Source organism: Stylophora pistillata, chromosome 7, assembly GCF_964205215.1.
Source record: "Stylophora pistillata chromosome 7, jaStyPist1.2, whole genome shotgun sequence".
Classification (NCBI taxonomy): domain Eukaryota; kingdom Metazoa; phylum Cnidaria; class Anthozoa; order Scleractinia; family Pocilloporidae; genus Stylophora; species Stylophora pistillata.
In genome coordinates, this window is record NC_142525.1 from 4,546,830 (window position 1) to 4,565,748 (window position 18,919).

An 18,919-nucleotide genomic window follows, 5' to 3' on the forward strand; every position below is an offset into this window, starting at 1 on the left:
TGAGTGTCAATTGACATTGCGGGCTCAGCTTAATATAATTCAAAATGGCGGACGACTTAGCGTACTTTGACCAACAATTCTTCAAAAGCCTTTCGTAAGATACTTAAGAAATCGTCGCCTTTCGACGCATAGTTATGGATCCTAAGGCTACCCAAGGAAGTACTTCGGGCTATGCGAAAAGTATATCTTTGCCTGAGGTGTTTCGAAATTTAAAAAACGCTAAGATATTTGCGGTGGATATAGGTAAGTTCTGTACAATTTGTCGAGTATAACGCGGTTCTCAAAGGTCACATGACAAACTCTCTGGTCTCTTTTACTAAGTTCCTTGCTCTAGCTGTGTAAAAAATGGCTGAAAATTAGCCTCTCTCTCTCCAACTTTTTAAATTTAGGTTGTATCTTGAATTCTTCTCTTTTGTGCATTTGTTTTTTCACTTCTTTCACTAGCTCGCCTGCTTTGTTCTCTCCCTCAAAAGAAAAAAAAAAAAAAGAAAAAAAATTGATAAATAAATAATGATATTGGTTGCCTACTTATTTTAAAACGGTGAAGTGGGCTGAGGGGTCTTAAGGCACTTCTTGGAATTGAGTTAATTTTCTTTGTTATCTGCATCTCAGGTGGGTCTCTTGCCAAGGTGGCATACATGTCAGAAGTGAGGTACATCAGAAAGCGGCATTACAGCTTTACTAATAAGAGTGATGATGAGGATCAGGAGAGAGGGGTATGAGCTCTAATTTTGTAACTTTTTTTTATTTATTTTTTTTTGGCAACCTTTTTGTGTCTTTATTTCTAACTTTTATGTCTAACTTTTTTGTGTCTATGTCTTGAGGGGTTTTATACTGAAGAACTGTTCATTGTGATAAAATTGTTGGTGAAACAAAGCCAGAAAGGCTGGATTCATAGTTTTCTTGAGCCAATTCCAAATATTGCAATTATATAATTTTCTCATCTTCCCAGTGTGACAGAAGTACGTCAGCTGGGCACATATATGAGATCAAAGAAGACCAAGAGTCCAGCCTCAGATTACACTTCATCAAGTTTGAAACAAAGTATATTGAGATGTGCGTCAACTTTATTCAAGAAAACATTCTATCTGCCATCAGTAAAGATAGAGCCCTTAAAGCCACAGGTAGGCTGCCTGCATTTTGGTGAGAGCTCCTCTTTGAATTTTCACTTGGTTGGAATACCACCATCTTGTCAACAAAGGTTAAGCCCTAAGCCCTTAAGGGTAACAAACATGTAGTTTCTCACTAAGAAATCACTGTTGAATCAAACATTATGCTCATGAGAATTAAGTAGATGATCACAAATCTTAAAAGCTCTAAGAAAAGTATGAAGAACAGTATGGAGAAAAATGCATGCTAATGTTAGGGTGTAAAGTGTGAAGGATTTTTCTGGGACACTTCATGTAGACTGTTTCTATGGCCGCCTCATACCAGTAAGCAGTTCTATAGAAGGTATCCTTTACCGTAGATCACATTCAAGGCCGGGCGGTCAAGCCACTATAAATCGACATTGATATGTAAGAAAGCTGAGGTCCCTTGTCCTGTGGACCTCCACTTGAATTACTTCCTGGTTTCCATATGCTGCTGTCATTTCTAAATTGTAAAACATATTCATGAATGGAAATTTTCTAGCTTTTGGTCTTACCTTATTAAATTCAGTGTTGTTACATACACAGATGGGATGAACTTCTTATCCCTCTGCACACAAGGCCTGTAAATTTTGATAAGTCACCTTTACTTACATAGTGGACCAACCATTTTTTTTTTCCTGGAAGGTGGTGGAGCTTACAAATATAGGGATTTACTTACAAGTAAACTTGGCCTCAGGTGAGAAACTGCTATAAGTAAGAATTGTAGAGAAAGAGAGAGAGAGAATGGTTGAAAGGGAGAGGAAAGGATGGGAGAGAAGGAGAAGGGAGATGGAGAAAGGAAGGGAAATATGGCAACAGTATCAAAGGGAGGGAGTGTGAAAAGATGGATGACATGGCAAAGACTAGGAGAGAGGGGGAGGGAAGGAGATGGGAGCAGGAGGAGGAACGACTGCAACAGAAAATTGGAGGGAGTGAGAGCAGATTGGTTGGATGGGTAATAGTTTGGGAAGGATGTAAGGTGGGATATCAAAAGAGGAGGAATTTGAAAGGAAGAAGAGGTAGAGAAGGCAGGAGAGTGAGCAATGAGGGAGAAGCAACAAAATGTTGGTGGGGTAGATAGATAGATAGATGTTGTATTTTCCACTGGCTGAGGAAAGAAATAAGTGGAAAATGTTTTCTCACACACCTCTGAGGCCTGGGCCCGAGGGTGTGTTTTGAGTCACGTGCTCAGTATATTTTATCAGTTGCTGCTCTGCTGTCCGCCATTACTGACGTGTATTTTTGAGCCCCAGTTCCCGCCCAACCCTTCGTTTGAGTTGATAACATACAATCTGCAGGTTAGATATTCTTTATTAAGACTTTCAGCATAGAGTCTTACTGAGCTTGTAACGGTTCTTTTAATATTACTGTATGTTGCCTACATTACGTATAATGCTGGGCTGTATTGGTTTGAGAAATAAAAGAGTCAGTTGGCGGCGGTCAGCTAGACTATGGCTCCCAGAGGTGTGTGAGAAAGAAACTTTATTCGTATTCCTGAAACTTTCACCGCTCATTTTTGTAAAACTTGAATTTTTTTAATCGTTTCTGGGATTTTCCGAGGTTAAAATATCTTTTAAACCGACGTTTCGACCAGTTTTATTGGTCTTCCTCAGGCTGTTTAAATGTTGTCAATATGGCAGATTGTTTAGTCTTTCAGCTTGGTGACCGCACATGTTGTCAATATGGCGGATTGTTTAGTCTTTCAGCTTGGTGACCGCACATGACGTTTCGTGATCTTTGTTAACGTGTCAAAGAATCTTCTAGTTTGGGAGATATCCCATACCAATGTGGGGACAAAAATAAAATGGATAAACATTATTTACAAAGAATATTACCTACTTAAGAATAAAATTAAGTCATATCATGCATGAAAAACAAAAAAACAAAAAAATGACACGAATTAAGAATTACATAGAGCACAGCCTCTGCAGCCATCATCTAATAGAGAGCTGTTTCCAATAGGAAAGGACCTAACTTGTGGTACCTAACCAAAGAGAAAAAAAAACTGGATGCCAATAGAGGCTGAAGTAAAAGCGGGATGAGATTTAAGGGAGTGATGCCGAAAGAAGTGAGGGTCGTAAGTTGTTGATGTAGAAAGGATAGGAAGAGTGAGAAATGACTGTTATAATCCTGCCGCTAAGTGGATAGACCGCTGGACTGTTGTGCGGGAGGTCGAGGGTTCGAGCCCTGGCCGGACCAACACTCAAGGTCTTAAAATAATTGAGAAGAATTTGCTACCTTTCTGTAAGAAATGGTTAGATATTCTAGTCTTCTCGGATAGGGACGAATAAATGGAGGTCCCGTCTCCGGCAGGGTTGGGGGTAGGAGACGTTTAATTTCCCACACACGAGATTACTGTGTGATGGATGCCCTCCCCTGGGTGGGATGGGTGGGTTTACTGGGTCCAAAGTAATTGGCGTAAGCTGTTGCGGTGTCCCTGCCTGTCGGCGAATCTAATGAATTAAATCCACTCAAATGTAGTTCTGTTGGTTAGGGTTGACAAAGAGGACGAGATGGAATGCATCATCAGAGGTGGAAACTTTCTTCTGAAGAACATTTCTTATGAAGTGTTTGAGTTTCATCGGGACCAGAATCCTCCATATGTCTTCCAAGTTCTCGATCATTCGGAAATATTTCCCTACCTTCTGGTTAATATTGGCTCTGGAGTCAGTATAATCAAGGTATTGGCCTATATGGTGGAGTTACACGTACTGAATATCAACAGCGATTTTCTAGAAACCCTTTTTGGCGGTTAAAATTGATACACTGTCACTTAGAGCACTGAGAAGTGTCTGCGCACCCACTCCTCCCCTAACCCACCAACATTCAGGGTTAACGTTGAGTTAAGGGAGGGATGGGTGTGCAGTTGCTCAGATACAGACTTTGATCCACGATTTCAGATGCAAAACTTTGCTTTGACTGCTCAGGTATCGGAATGCGAAATGCAAAGGTCCCTTTGGCATTGCTATACGATAAAAAATACTGCATTCAATAAAGGCTGATGGTTTTTAAAGAAACTGTTTGGCGCTGCGTCGGTGGGGGTAACGAGATAATTTGAATATATCAACACTGTTGAGGTGGTAAATTGGCTACCCTTACGGTTATAAAAGCTGACGTTTTGAGCGTTAGCCCTTCGTCGGAGCGAATGACGATGGGCTAACGCTCGAAACGTCAGCTTTTATAACTGTAACGGTGGCCAATTTACCATTTCAACTTTGTTGATATATTCAAATTAATACTGCAATCACTTGCCCACAGGTCAAAATCAAAATGTTTTCACTGTGTATTTCCAGGTGGAATCTGAGAACAAGTTTGAACGTGTCGGTGGAACAAGCATGGGCGGGGGAACCTTCTGGGGCCTGGGTTCGCTTCTAACGAGTGCGAAGGTACTAGACACGTATCGAACAACGACGCGTCATAGAAGGAGAACGGCGCTGAATTTTATTCAATAAGCTTTTTGAAATTCATTTTTTAAAACTCTGTGCTACCCGTGGACGTAGCTTAAAAAAGTTTTGGCGTCTGGCTCTAGGCCTAGCAAAATTTTTGGTTTTGTTTCGTTTTGTATTTTGTTTGTTGTTTCTGTGTTTTTGTTTATTTGTTTTTTTCTCTTGAGTTTGTCTTTCGATTACGTTTGATATAACTAACGACTGGATAACGTTTTTTATTTTTAGGGCTTTGATGAATTACTGGAGCTTGCAACCAAAGGCCATCATCAAAATGTGGACATGTTGGTACGAATTGCAGCTCATGTATTTCCTATAGTAGTTAGGAAAGTAGTTAGGCCTGCATGCCTTTCCTCGTTACCCTCTGTAACTGGTCAAGGAAACTGGCGTCATCTTCACAACTGACCAATTAGATGCAAAACTGAAACCGCTCATCATGTGGTCATCCGCGTTTTCCCGCGCTTGAGATCGTGTGCATTCCTCTGAGTTCTCATTGGTTATTGTAATGCTCAGCGTTTTTTGATTGGCTGTATTGGTAACCTTGGTTTTTGTTCTTCGAAACTCAACCAAGAATTCAGTTTCCTTTTGAGGCTCATCAAACAAATTAATTTTGTAGGTGAGAGATATCTATGGCGGAGCTTACGATGCATTGAAGCTTCCAGGAGACTTAACTGCGAGCAGTTTTGGAAAAACAGTCAGGTCACCGAGAGATGATCAACATACTGGTTTGTTCAAACTTTATCAGAGTTAAGATTACTGGTTTCCAGAACGCATTTATACTGGCAAATGTTGCTGGACACTTTTTCTTCCCTTTATATGGCATCCTTACGCATATTGGGACTGTTTCCAGTTTGCGTTTGCTTTGGTTAATATTAGGTACCATTAAAGGTGGAAATCCAACTAACCTTATCAATCTTATCCTTATCGAAATTAAATTTAAGCTGCAAAAGTAACACAAAGCGGGTTCTCGAAAACCAAGCACGTGTCGTGTGGAAGTGTTTTTCAGTGATCTTTAGAGTAGAGTCTAGTTGACTGTAATCAGAACCTTCTTCCTCTGCTGAGGCTCTCCAGTAGACGTCCGTTGAAAGCAATGCATGCGAGTGACTATCTTATTTTCACTTGGTTTCACTGCATCCAGCGGATAATTAGTAGAGAGCCTCTGGGAAGAAGAAGGAATGACTGGATTTCCCTGGCATAGGCCGGGTTTGACGCGAGTTTTCCCAGCACCTGGCATGAGTAAGATATGATCGCTGTCACGGTTTTACTCATTTTACCCCAACTTTTCATCACATCTCTTTCCGACTAGCCACCAAGTTTGCCGAAGCAGATATAGCAAAAAGTCTTCTGCATCTAATTTGCAACGACATTGGGCAGGTTTGTTTTTAACTTCGAACTCACTGTAACAAAAGAAAAGAACCTCTATACTGACTGTAGGAGCATTTTCCACAAAATTCGGGCAGATCTAAAGCTTTCGATGTTTTGATTGAAAAAATATTTCGAACTGTTAAAGCGATGAATTGTTTTTTGTACGAAAATCGATCTATTTCAGTCCCTAATAGACTGTATAATATTCTGTCAAATTGCGTGTTGAAGGAAAAGTTAAATGTTCCTGCAATTTTCAAATACAGAGCTCTAGGAATATTTCTGGATAAATTCTCGTTTCTTACTTCACAGGGTCATGATATCAGGGACTTTTCACTGAGCTTCATATTTTACTGAGAGGTTGTCTTTAATTGACTCCGGCACCTATGGAGAAATTGTTATTTCATCTTTCCATTTCAGATTGCGTCACTTTATGCGAAACTAAATGGCCTCAAAAGACTTTACTTCGGTGGATATTTTATCAGAGGAAACCCTGTGACAATGCACTCCATATCTTACGGCATTAATTACTGGTCAAAGGTAGGTTTACTCTTTACATCCTAACGTCAGCATGCACTGATATTCTCCCTGCAATCGAACCCCGATTATCCGGACTCGTTGGGACTGGACGAAAGAGTCCGGATAATCGAGAATATGAATATTAGTGAGGAACAAGAACTGACCAAATCACGAAAAGCGACTTTTAATCCTGAAACAAAACATTTACAAATCGTTTTTAAAAAGACATGGTGTACATCTTCACTGTTCTACGTGAATATCTCTGCAGTACACATGTGTATTCACAATCAAAATTAATGAAAAATGTTTTACATTGGCCTAAAATGTTGAACTAGTCGGTTTGTCTCAAAGAAGAACATCACTTCACTTCACTTTTCAATGCTGTAGTTTTTCAAAGAATGTGGCTACAGATCTTGATCATGACTAATAAATATTCACGAAAAAATGACAACCAGAGAAAAAGTCCGGATAATCGAGGTGCGACTGTATTGTTCTCAAAACATTTCCTAAGGAGCTGACAAGGAGAGTCTGTCCAACAATGAAGAGCTGTTTTGGTTGGTGATCATACTCTTTCTTCTCGTGATCTTACTGAGTGATTCAGCAGTTTTATTGTAAGGAGAAATTAGATGCTGGGCACTTGTTGGGATTAAAGGGTCGTGGAATGAAGAACAAGCACTTGGTACTTTGGGTAATGTTACAGTAAAAGAGCTGTCTATGTCAACAGATAGCGTAGTGGAAAGTGCTCTGAAACTTGAGGTTAGGCATCGGAATTCGACCCGTGGCGAGATCATTGTGCAATGTTCTTAGGCATGGCCCTTTTCTCTGTCGGCGCTTCTTTCTAGTTAGAAGTATTAAACGATACGAATTTAAGGAAAAATTGTAACAAACTGGCGTTTTAACCAGTGGGGGAGTCGTAATTTTGCTTGCTTCACCCTTTATCCCACATGATTGACCAAGACAGAATTTCTCCTTACAATATCAACACAACACCAAGCCGACTAGAGATGAGAACAAAGCGAAATGTCAATTTTATTCGTTGATCTAAAAGTAAATTTCCCGAACTAACATCATAAGAATTGTATGGTGGGCAGTAATGAGAATTTCTAAAGACATCGTTGAAGTTTAAGGGTTAGTTACTGGGATAAGTTGAGTAAATTTTCGCCCTTGGAAGACGTTACTGACCCGAATTTTTCAGTCTACAGAAAGTAGCGTTTATGCAAAAGCATTAAAACTATGTTGAACTGTCAGTTTGAAAAGGTTGAAGAATGTTTTTATGTGATGTTTTAGGGAAGTCAAAAGGCAATGTTTCTAAGGCATGAGGGATATCTGGGGGCCATTGGAGCGTTTCTGAAAGGAGTAGAAGAAGACGGTAGGTTAAACGCCTTATTGCACTTAATTCGTACACGTATCTCTCAATGAATTCATGTTTTCTCTTCAAGTGGCACAGGGTCGGCATTTGTAAGGGAAAGATTAAAATCCATCACACTTTTAAACAATTTCAAGTGTGCGTCTGTGAGAAACGCCGTGGCAATGTGGTGACCGCGCTGGATTGTGGGTCGGAGGTTGCGGATTCGAACCCTGGCTGGGTGGTTGGGGTGGAACTTTCAATTCCCACAGTGCACTTCTCCTCTCGCAAGTATACGTGGGTAAAGGCGAATTTTAAGGAGCACTATTAAAGTACTGAGGGGTATCTACATTGAACTGGTCTTCCATTCATTGGAATTAACCACAATCAGTTGATGTTAGAGAAACCGGGATAACTTATGGTGTCTATTTAAGCATGCTTCGTGCGCATTTGTTACCTTTTTTCAGCGCCCTAGGAAAGACATTAAATTTGAGTGAGGATCACTGTCGGTCTCGGTAATAACTGATAACTGTGTGAAAAGGAATCGGAGAAGTTTTCCGTAACCCAGCAAATTATTACAGGCGCGCCTTTGGTTCGCTGCTATAGACCTTCAAAGTTGATTGAAGAAAAAACTGCAATGCAATGCTAATTATTTTTTTCTTGCAGCTGATGTCAATCAAAGCAATCTGAATGTATTAACATGGCGAGAGAATTACGCAGGCAGTTCCGGATTACCTTCTGTAAAATTGCCCTCTGATCTGCTCAATTCTCGGATTGCTGATGGAGCCATGGTAAGGGAAAAAATTTAACCATTTAACAGTATCACTGATATAACATAGTCTCTCCGCAACAGTTTTGTTATTATTATTATTTTCTTTTTTACAATGAAGCGAAGATGTGCCTTGCGAACCCAAGAGATTTAGCGCCCCACCCCTGCTTCCCAGCGTTCGTTTACTCCTCCTCCCCCCCCCCCGGCGGGCTTTATTGCACCCACCTTCTGGAGTATAATGACTACGCTATTCGCTCTCTATTCCATAATAGATGTGGAGTAAAAAGAGTGGAACGTGGTGTGACTATTATCCGTCTCTTCGTTTTGATTGGTTCATTTGCTGTTATAATATAGTTACTGATTTTATTTAATGATGTAACACATATTGAACAATTAAGTGAAAACAAACATTATTTGCATAAAACATCTTTACTTATTTATTTGCCTAATTATTTTTTTTATTTATTTATTTATTTTAGTACGATGTATTAGAGATGGACCAATTTTCTCACACCCTAGTCCCGTTCCCTCTCCTCTCCTCGCCGAGCGACTACTTTCCTGATACGCAAGATCTTACAGTTGACACAGAAGCGCGGGAATACTGGCTCAGTTGTTTCGAAGATGGGCTGGAGAAAGTAAACTTCCTTGACTTTGAATTTAATTTAGTTCACCTCTTAGTCTTTTAACGTATTACACACAACTCAATCGCTGCATTATCTGCTTGATTTTGCAAGTTTGGAAAAAATACGCAGATTATTCTTAGAAACATGGTGTATTCTTCGGATGATTTTATTGACTTAATCCGAAATTTTTCAACGCGGCCCTTTTTTAGGGGAGTGATTGTGCCGATAATTACAGGCGAGGCTAAATCTCACGTTTCTCTTTTCATTTTATTAGGTTGTTGCACGCGCCATAATTACAGGCGTGGCTAAATCTCACGTTTCTCTTTTCATTTTATTAGGTTGTTGCACGCGCCATAATTACAGGCGTGGCTAAATCTCACGTTTCTCTTTTTATTTTATTAGGTTGTTGCACGCGCCATAATTACAGGCGTGGCTAAATCTCACGTTTCTCTTTTTATTTTATTAGGTTGTTGCACGCGCCATAATAACAGGCGTGGCTAAATCTCACGTTTCTCTTTTTATTTTATTAGGTTGTTGCACGCGCCATAGCCAGCCAGCCAGATTCTCCAGACGCAAGAGAAAGGGCAGAAAAGTTTCGGAACAAATTTCGACTTCGCCTCAATGTTCTCAAGGAACAACCTGCGTGAGTTATTTTCCTAACATACTGTAATGGTGCCCTTGGAATATAACAATGATCGATTCCCTCGAAAAAATTTTGGTACAGTATTCCTCGCTCAACATAAACCGACTTCAGAAATTCCAATTCAACTTGGAAACAGTAAGCGCCAACAGCATCTCGTGAATTTCACCAATTAAACGAGTTTTTTTTTTCCATTTTTTATTTCATATACACCACTAATAAACGATACTCATTGTACAACACTCAATCAAATTTTCATATCGCTTCCTAATTTTACAACCACTGCTTTTAATGGCTTTGCTACTCTCGGTATAAGATGTTGGAGAACGTAGATCCCGGCTTTAAAAAGCACCTAGTTCTTTCCTCCTCCAGTAATGGGTGAAAAAGTTGCCCAGTATCATGGTTGACGTAAGAGTGACACTACTTGTGACAAGGGCCCACATTTGTGTGACACATGCGCGTGACACTTTTTTCCTCTGCAGAGCTTATGGAACGTTGAATGTACGAAGCTTGTTAGACGTGAGAGAACAATACCTGAACGAGTTCAGCTTTCCTGATCCATATGCAGAGGTAGGTACTGTTCCACTTCATGTGGCCATTGGTCATCAGCCATTTTGTCATTGAGTAAAGGCTCCGGTTATTTTCCTTTTTTAAACAAATTCTAGCTTTCCCGCTCTTTTCGACGGGCGCGTTTGTTCACGGGCGCGTCTGTGGCTTATTTTCCCGCCGTTATGGACAACCGTTCGTTTCCGGCGTTTTTCCAACGTAACCCAACGTTTTACGACGGGTGCTTGTTTCCCGCCATTTTTTATATATCAGGCGCTTATTTTCCCGCATTTTTTACTCGCAGGTGAAACAAAAAGAAAACGAGGCTGCACTTCTTCTGCTCTCTAAAAGACTTAGGGAACTGGATGCACTGCCCTGGGAACAGCGACAAGTTGCTCTCATTGAAGGAATTATTGCTGGAAATGTTTTTGACTGGGGTGCCAAAGAGGTCTCAAAGTAAGAGTGGAAACCATGTACTGTTTTTCTTACTACTTTGATATTTGGGTTTCATGGCGAGGTATTCAAGATGGGAATGAAGAAAGCCAGAATTTTTTGTTTTTACTCTAATTGCTCCCCAACTATCATTTAACAGGCTCATGGAGAAAGGCGAACTCGACTTCCACTCGGCGATGAAAAACCTACAAGGTACGCAAACAAAAGTTGTGAGTTTTCAAAACTTCCTTTGTATTTTATTTACGGTAATTTTTCAGCCGTAAAACCTAAGTGTGAAAGCCCGTAGTTATACCTAGCCAAATTCCACGTCACGTTCAGCATTACACAAACCATGTTCTAATTTTTTTTTGTTCTGCTGTATTCTCTTAGCTCGACCGTGGTTAAAAGATGACTTAGATACCTGGATTGAAAGGTCAAAGGTCAGTTGGTTTTCATTCGGAGTCATCTGTATTTCTCCAATCTCATCATTACTCTCTCTATCGCCTTCCATCTTTCTCTATCCATCACCTCTCTTTTCTTCTCTCCAATCCTTATCCTCCATTCCTCTTTCTTCCTTATTCTATCATACGTAGATTCTTGTTAAGAAATTATGAGTGTTTTTTTCCCTCTAAACAGGGTCCACCTCATGAGCTGGCTGTCATATTTGTTGATAACAGTGGTGTGGATATTATCTTGGGGATGTTTCCATTTGTCAGAGAACTTCTCTCCCGAGGAACGAAGGTGCAAAATTTTGCGTTAACAGTATCTTTGTATTTAATTCTTTGTTGTTGGTGCTGTATTATGAAGGATCTGCTATTGAGGCTCATATGCTGACTATCTAAGCAGAGGCGTTAGAATTACCTCAACAAAATTACCTGAACGCGAATAAACGCGCGATAGTTTTTAGGCCTCCTCTAGTTTCCTTGCGATCAAACATCGAAACTGTTGGCCAGCTGAGTAGAAAAGGGCGGAAAATAAATCCATTTTTTTCAATTCCCAGTCTTCGAATGATATCAATCGTTTCTTTTCTGCTGGTGAATTCTCATATTAACTCGGTGAACTTACTTTTCCACATTTTATCGTCGTTAACTTGATTTTCTGCCTAGTAGGTCATTGGTTTTTTTATTACATGACTCGTGACACATACCTACATACATCGCCTTTAGTTCACCTCGGATTTACAAGAGTAGCTGTATAGCTAATTTCTCCGAGAAAGAGAAAGAAAATTAAGTAAATAAATAAATAAATAAATCGTAGACTTTTTCGGTTAAGGTTTCCCTGACCTTTTTTTTTTTTAGGTTGTCATGGCTGCTAACTCTTATCCAGCCTTGAATGACGTCATGTACAGTGAACTTGTGATCTTGACAGAAAAAGTAGCAGATTTATATCCAGAAATAAGGTATATGAATCATCTCCCTTTGGTGAAAAAAAATAATTCAGTAATTCTGAAATTGTTCTCATTGGAGTTTAGTCTAGTCCTCTTTTCACTGCAATATTGAAAATTAATCTTCGCTTTTGTAAGACGTGAATGTAAAACAATCTTACGACTCACATTTTTTTTACTTAGGACTGCGCGTAGAGAAGAGCAGTTAGTTCTTATGGAGTCAGGGATCGGTTCTCCGTGTTTGGACTGCAGGTATATTTTTATTTTAACCCTTAGAGGAAAGACGTGAGATACTTCCACAACAAAGACCTACTTTCCAATGAATACTTTTAGGCTGAGGACGTCAAAAGTAAAATACTAACTTGATATTCTTTTTCAGGAGAGTGAATACAGAGCTTGCACTGAAGTGTAGAGATGCGGATCTCTTAATTTTGGAAGGGATGGGCAGGTAAGTAGTTTTGGTCGCTAACTCGACCTTGTTCCCAGGTTCTCTCTCCTTCACGCTCCTGCAGCGGTCTTGGCCATGTGTCTGGAGGAATGAAAGGCGACATAGGGAGGTCCCATCATACCAGTTCTTTTGCTTCTCCCTCGCCTTCTCGCTCTGTCTCTTTCTCTTTCCCTTTCCCTCTCTCCAGACAGATGATATTTCTCAAGGCACTGCTTGTTTCTATCCGTTCTCTTAATAGATGTTTCTCTTTTCATTGTTTTGGAGAAAGATTGCTTTGAGAATACAGAAGAGAGGAGGCACTTGCGAGTGGACAACGTTAAGACTTGTGAGTGTCCGTAGCTTACTTTTTTTTCATCTTCCGTTCTCATTTCAGAGCCATCCATACAAACTACGACGCGAAGTTTACGTGTGATTCTATTAAACTTGCTGTCATAAAGAATCGCTGGCTTGCTCAAAAACTGGGTGGCGACATGTATAGTGTAGTGTTCAAATACGAGCAAGGGAAAAAATGTTCAATTTGAAATTATGGAAGCGAGATGCTTCTCATGATGATAAAATTGATAATACTTGAGTTGATTTGGTAGTGTTTGTTACGATTATGATAACGATGACGATAGCGATTGTTGGTCATGAACCTGTTGATGATGCTAACCTCGAGACGATGATGACGAGGAATAAAATCGATGATAATGATGATGATGATCATTATTTCCATGGCGACCACGACGACGATGAAGATATTGGACACAGTGATGATGGCGATGAAGATTCTGATGACTGACGATGCTTTCATCGACTCTGATGATATTGATGAGAACTACAACGGTAACAATAATGAAAACGATGGTGGTGATGATGACGACAACGATGATAGCTTGCCTACTAAGCGTTCTGGCACAATCAAAAACCTTCGCTGCATTTTTAATTTCTTTAAAAATTTCGTTACCGTTAAGTATCAACCTGTGTAAAGTATTGTGTGTATTTATTCATTTGGGTTTCCAGTCTGTTTATTTTTAAAACTGTACCAGTAATTCAGCCTTAGGCTGCAAGTGGTCCGAAATAAACTATATTATTATTATTATTATTATTATTATTATTATTATTATTATTATTATTATTATATTATTACTATTTTGTTAAACTCAGTTAAATCACAGCACCAATTGAAGCGATGACATTGATTAATTTCAAATAACATCAGTAATTAGGCGAAGACACGGATATAGGAATATATTGTAAATAGATATGTGTTTATTAAGAATTTTTTTGATAAGTTGAATCACGCACGCATTTTTCAATTGGTTCTTACTTATATTCTATTGGAGGACAGACCTGGTATGACATTGCTATTAACAGCATTTTTCTTTTTCATCATACATAACAAATAGATTCTATGTTACCGTGCATCTTCACCGTAACAGATCACAGAAGACATATATCTTATTAACCAAGCGCAAGGGCCGTACTGGGAGAATATCGGCCCGAGGTCTTGACAGTATGGACCGAGCGCAGCGAGGTCCGTACAAAAAAAGACCGAGGGCAGATATTCTTCCAGCACGGTCCCGAGCAAGCTTGGTTAATAAGAGATTACACGACTGAAGTTCAAAGGGACACAAGTGCGGTATCATTCGGGACCATTCGGGACAGTGCCCGGTCCAATACTGAGAGAATATTGACCGGCAATAGAGCATTTTGATTGGTTGAATTTAGTTATTGGCCCTCTGACTTCCCGAGTCGTGTAATAATTAAAAATATTGTAAGAATATAAGTAACACACTCGGCTGCGCCTCATGTGCCACTTTTTAGTTCTGATCACTGTGACATTTTGACGCGTTCTGTGATCTGCTATTGAACGGACGTACGGCAACATGCATAGAATGTAATTTTCTAGACTTGAAATGCAATTTCGTAATCAATCACATGATATTTTTCAAGTTGTATTTTACAGCCGTATAAATGTCGTGGTGAGTTTTTGAATGAAGAATCAAAAGAGATTTCTGGTATCTTTCCAAGTATTTCCATTGACATTCAATGAGATGTTGTATTTGAATTATGTAGATTGGATAGGTACTTGTAAAAGCCTGAGTTTTTAAAAAATGCTATTCTAGGACTGACTTAGTATACACTGCGTTAATTCTCAACAACAGATACTGGCGATAAACTTGTTCAATGTGCTTGTCACTTTACGTCCTCCACGTCAAAAAAGTTTGGTCCCACACAATATGCAATTACTATGCAGATTATCCGCGTATCAACAAAAATTGTCATTAACATTGAACCTTTTAATCTCTAACGTTATTATGCATATGTTCCATACTGTTCTCTATACGTTTTCCATAGCACTGACAAGAATTATGTTCTTCTTAAGGTGCAATAATTTTCTCTATTAAATGACTTTTATTTTTGATTTAGAAGTACTTTTCTCAGCAGAAATTAGATAATGGCCAGTCTCGGGACTAAAGGGATAAGAGTTATCAAAATTAGAACCTTTCTCCAAAGATTAGCATTTCCAGTTCAGTTCTCATTTTTAATTAAAAAAAAATATATGAAATACTAACAGCCATGATATCATAGATGGATTTGGTGAATACAAAAAAAAAAAACAAAAGTTCATAAAGGATTTGATGGTGCAGCTGTAGCTATAGCAGAATATCTGAGGCATGTAATACTTGTGTAATTTTGCGACACGAACATTGAAGCACGATTTCTCCTCGGCAACCTACGAAGGTTTGTCTACAGCTCCTACCTATTGCAATTAGTAAGTCTTAACTCGTCGCGTCTATCAAATTTTTTTTTTTTTTGGCGAATACAGATTGATTGGATTTGCTAGTCGGGTTACTAGTGTAAAGATCGACACCAATAGTCCCTTTTAAAGTTGAGGGCTTGGTGGCCAAGCCTTTGAACGGGAGTGAGGCTAACGGTGGCCCTGCTGTGATAGAGACCTGTATCTAGTTAGCATGACAACAAAGTAATTTGCATTTGAAAAGCAGCAACATCTCTATCATAACAAGGTCACCCTAAGCCTCACTCCTGTTCAAAGGCTTGGCCACCAAGCCCACAACTGTGAAAAGGACTATTACTGATACCGTAGATGTTTCACTTCATTTAAAGAGACTCTTTCACCTCCGATGCTGTCTGCTGTATGAACAGAAAATAATCGTCATAAAACGTTTTCAATGGTAAGCTATTCCATAGCATCTCAGTTTTCCAAGAGTATGATAGCCCTTCTCGTCAAAACTGCTGAATGTCGTGGTATCTCCAAACCTTAGTTCCTTAACAGGTAGCTTTGACTTGTCGGTGAGAAGACCACTGTCCTCGCGCCATGTGCCATCGTTTTTGTCACAATTGCAGCGTAGACTGGAATCAGCACACGAGTTGGTCATTCCGCATGCACACTTTTGATTACCAGGAGATGCTCCACCCCAATACTGCATCGTTCCAGAATCACGTGACACCCACCATCCATGGTTTGAATTCAAAAGCAAAGAGTGGTAACACTCGTATTTGACGAATTGTTCACAGTGCGAAGAGACCTCAGTCAGACTGGCCAGCTGGGACAGAATTGCTCCTGAGTAGTGAATGCTGTGTGAGTATGAACCAGGACTATCATATCCATCTACCAGTGTTCTACTTTAACTGTCGTGACTAATAACTGTCACGCCAACTCCACTCTTGTCACTCATGTTACAATAGACGGTGAATGGCGCCAGGCCACTGGGACCATCAGGGTCAATGAAGTAACTACCACTAGAGCTACTGACGTATTTCCGTATCACCGAACATGAGGTAAGGTTACCTACTTTAAATTCAACACTTGTTTCTATTGTTGACAGACCATCAGCAGCTTTACATTTATATAACCCTTCATGGGATTTCTTGATGTTGGATATAACGAGAGTGTTGTTTTGTAGGATATTGGATTCTACCGGAAGTGACGGCTTGCCATCCTTCATCCACGTGATTGAGGCTCGCAAGTCACTCTCGGTCACACACGGTATCTGTACCAGACTCCCAATCGGAGCACTAAGTTGTTTTGGGGGACGAACTCTAAACCGCAGAGGAGAGAATATCATCAAAAGAACTGTTTTCATTGCTGTCCCGAGTTTATTCTCTGCTTTACACGCATAAGTTCCTCCGTCGTTCTTTGTCACATTGTGGATTTTCATGACTCCATTCACCACAGTTATCCTTTCAGGTAAACCCCCGATCGCTTTAGACCACGTGATTGCAGGCTGCGGCTGACCAGCTACACTGCAAGCGATAGTGACATTTTGTTGCTCTTCAGCCATCCCTCGATTGGAAGGCAGAGCGATTCGAGGAGAATCTGGAAATTATTTATCGGAACATGTAATTAGTATATCAAATTAGTCCCTAGATCTAAGTCTGTTGTGATCTATTTTCGTCCTACGTGGAAAATGATTCCTACAAAAATGTTGTTGAAAAAAACAGAAAGGCTCTTCTAACACGTTACTCTTCTTTCCACGCTATGGACTTAAAAATCGTTTTGGAAAGGAAACTTGGGTATATTCAAAGAAATCGTCGGGAATGGAAGTTTTTCAGCGCTTTAAATGGTATTTCTCGATTTAACGCCAAAACATAACTGCTAACTTTAAAACTTACAACGCACTGTTAATTTTGCCTAAGCGTCCACACTTCCCAGTAGGTTTTGAGCTCTGCATTTGTAGATTCCTTTGTCTTCTATTTTCACGTTTTTCACAATCAAAGCCCCACTAGACACTATCACATGACGCCCAAATGGAAGTGAAGAGTGAATCTTGGACCATGTGACACTTGGAGTCGGGTGACCGGATGCTGAACATTTCAAGAGTGCTGTTTGACCTTCATTGACTGTTTTCTCAGCCGATATCTCTTGGATATTAGGGGCCGAGATAGACATGCCTCTATCTCCCTTGACTCCCTTGGGTCCTCTAGGTCCTTGTGGTCCTTGATCTCCAGGAGGACCCGAATCCCCTTTTACCCCCAGAGGTCCTTGCGGTCCGGAGGGGCCATGCTTACCCGGGGATCCCTGGGGTCCAGGTCTCCCTGGTCTACCACGGAGGCCTTGTCTCCCGCGGCGACCCGGGTTCCCTTTAGGGCCTGCACGGCATAACACGTGATCTTTTGCGCATATTTGTTCCCGTAACTTGCGAAGCTCTCCTTTGACGAGTTTTTGTACGGCAACGAGGTTTTCAAAACGCTACGAGGTTTTCTTGAAATGCTTTCGGCGTGACCTGTAACGAAATTTTGAAAAGATGTTAAACGGCAGCATAAACCCCCACTCAGAATTAAGGAAGCCTACAACTGATGTTCTGTGGCCTTTAGCTCACCTATGGCGCACATTATAGCTTAATGTTTTAATCATCGGCTCACCTAATCTTCCCCCCAAGTTTCTGTCGTCTCTCCTGGCTGTCCATTCTTTGAAATTCTTTTCAACTTTGCGAAAGATTTCTGCCTCCAGCTTATCGCAAACTGTTATCCGATGTGAAAGGATCCTTAGTTCCACATGAACGTGTGTGATGCAGCACGCAATTGAAAGAAACAATGCTGATATGGAACACAACTGAATGGCGAAAGGTTTTCTTCTCGATTTGTCTTGTTTCGCATCTCTAGTCAGGGACGATGACATTTTGCCTTGTGGTAGAGAAATTTTTAACTTCCTTGCACGAAATGCTCCGAATAAGACGCAACTCAAATTTGCGTTTGATCGAATGAAGAGGACATCTGCTATGATTAGTAGATTTGGTCGACAAACGGAATTCTTTGGCATGCGGGGGGAACTAATATACTGTTTTGGTATAATTTGAATATTAGAAACTGATCTCTGTGGGTCAACCTTAAATAGAAAGGTCAGCTGAACCACTGCCGAAGCAACTCAAGGAGTCTTTTCAAATAACAGTTAGAACAGTCGTGGCTTTACAAGCTATAGAAGTTTACTCCCAAATTCTGTGGCTCTGGTTGTAACAGTTGAGTACCCTGTGTGAGTGAAGAATAAAACAACTCGTGGAATGCTGTTTTTGATAAGCTGCTATGATCTACGAGAATAGGGAAGCTGAGTTGAAACGAAATCAAAACAAGGATTAATTGCCACTGACTTCCTTTCCGTTTGTGCTGAAGCCGTAAACCGGAGACATTTCCAAAAAAGAACACGTTCCTTGATCAACTGCTAATCTCTTGCAGAAAGCCGAAGTAGTTGCAGGAAAACCGAAGCAAGGAATTATTTGCTTCCTTTCAGCTATAGTTACTTGAGATGAATAAACCTGCGTGAAATCATGTTTGTA

At 40.2% G+C, this 18,919-nt stretch overlaps 1 protein-coding gene and 1 pseudogene across 2 annotated transcripts; one reads left to right on the top strand and one right to left on the bottom strand.

The window, feature by feature from the left end:
• Positions 1–20: 20 nt before the first annotated feature.
• Positions 21–15,048, top strand: LOC111336442 (4'-phosphopantetheine phosphatase). Its single transcript, XM_088727026.1, has 23 exons — positions 21–243; positions 613–716; positions 953–1,124; positions 1,776–1,827; positions 3,625–3,811; positions 4,424–4,516; positions 4,802–4,861; positions 5,190–5,298; positions 5,880–5,947; positions 6,356–6,475; positions 7,742–7,823; positions 8,466–8,590; positions 9,048–9,203; positions 9,722–9,834; positions 10,314–10,401; positions 10,682–10,833; positions 10,970–11,022; positions 11,200–11,249; positions 11,446–11,550; positions 12,108–12,208; positions 12,377–12,445; positions 12,573–12,641; positions 13,015–15,048. The coding sequence occupies exons 1-23, from the start codon at positions 135–137 to the stop codon at positions 13,160–13,162; spliced, it is 2,385 nt and encodes a 794-aa protein (XP_088583152.1). The 5' UTR covers positions 21–134; the 3' UTR covers positions 13,163–15,048.
• Positions 15,049–15,203: 155 nt separating this feature from the next.
• Positions 15,204–18,660, bottom strand: LOC148726288 (uncharacterized; annotated as a pseudogene). Its single transcript, XR_015989389.1, has 3 exons — positions 18,012–18,660; positions 17,262–17,872; positions 15,204–16,965 (listed from the first exon to the last, which is right to left on the bottom strand). The product of XR_015989389.1 is annotated as an uncharacterized LOC148726288 (transcript).
• Positions 18,661–18,919: the final 259 nt, after the last annotated feature.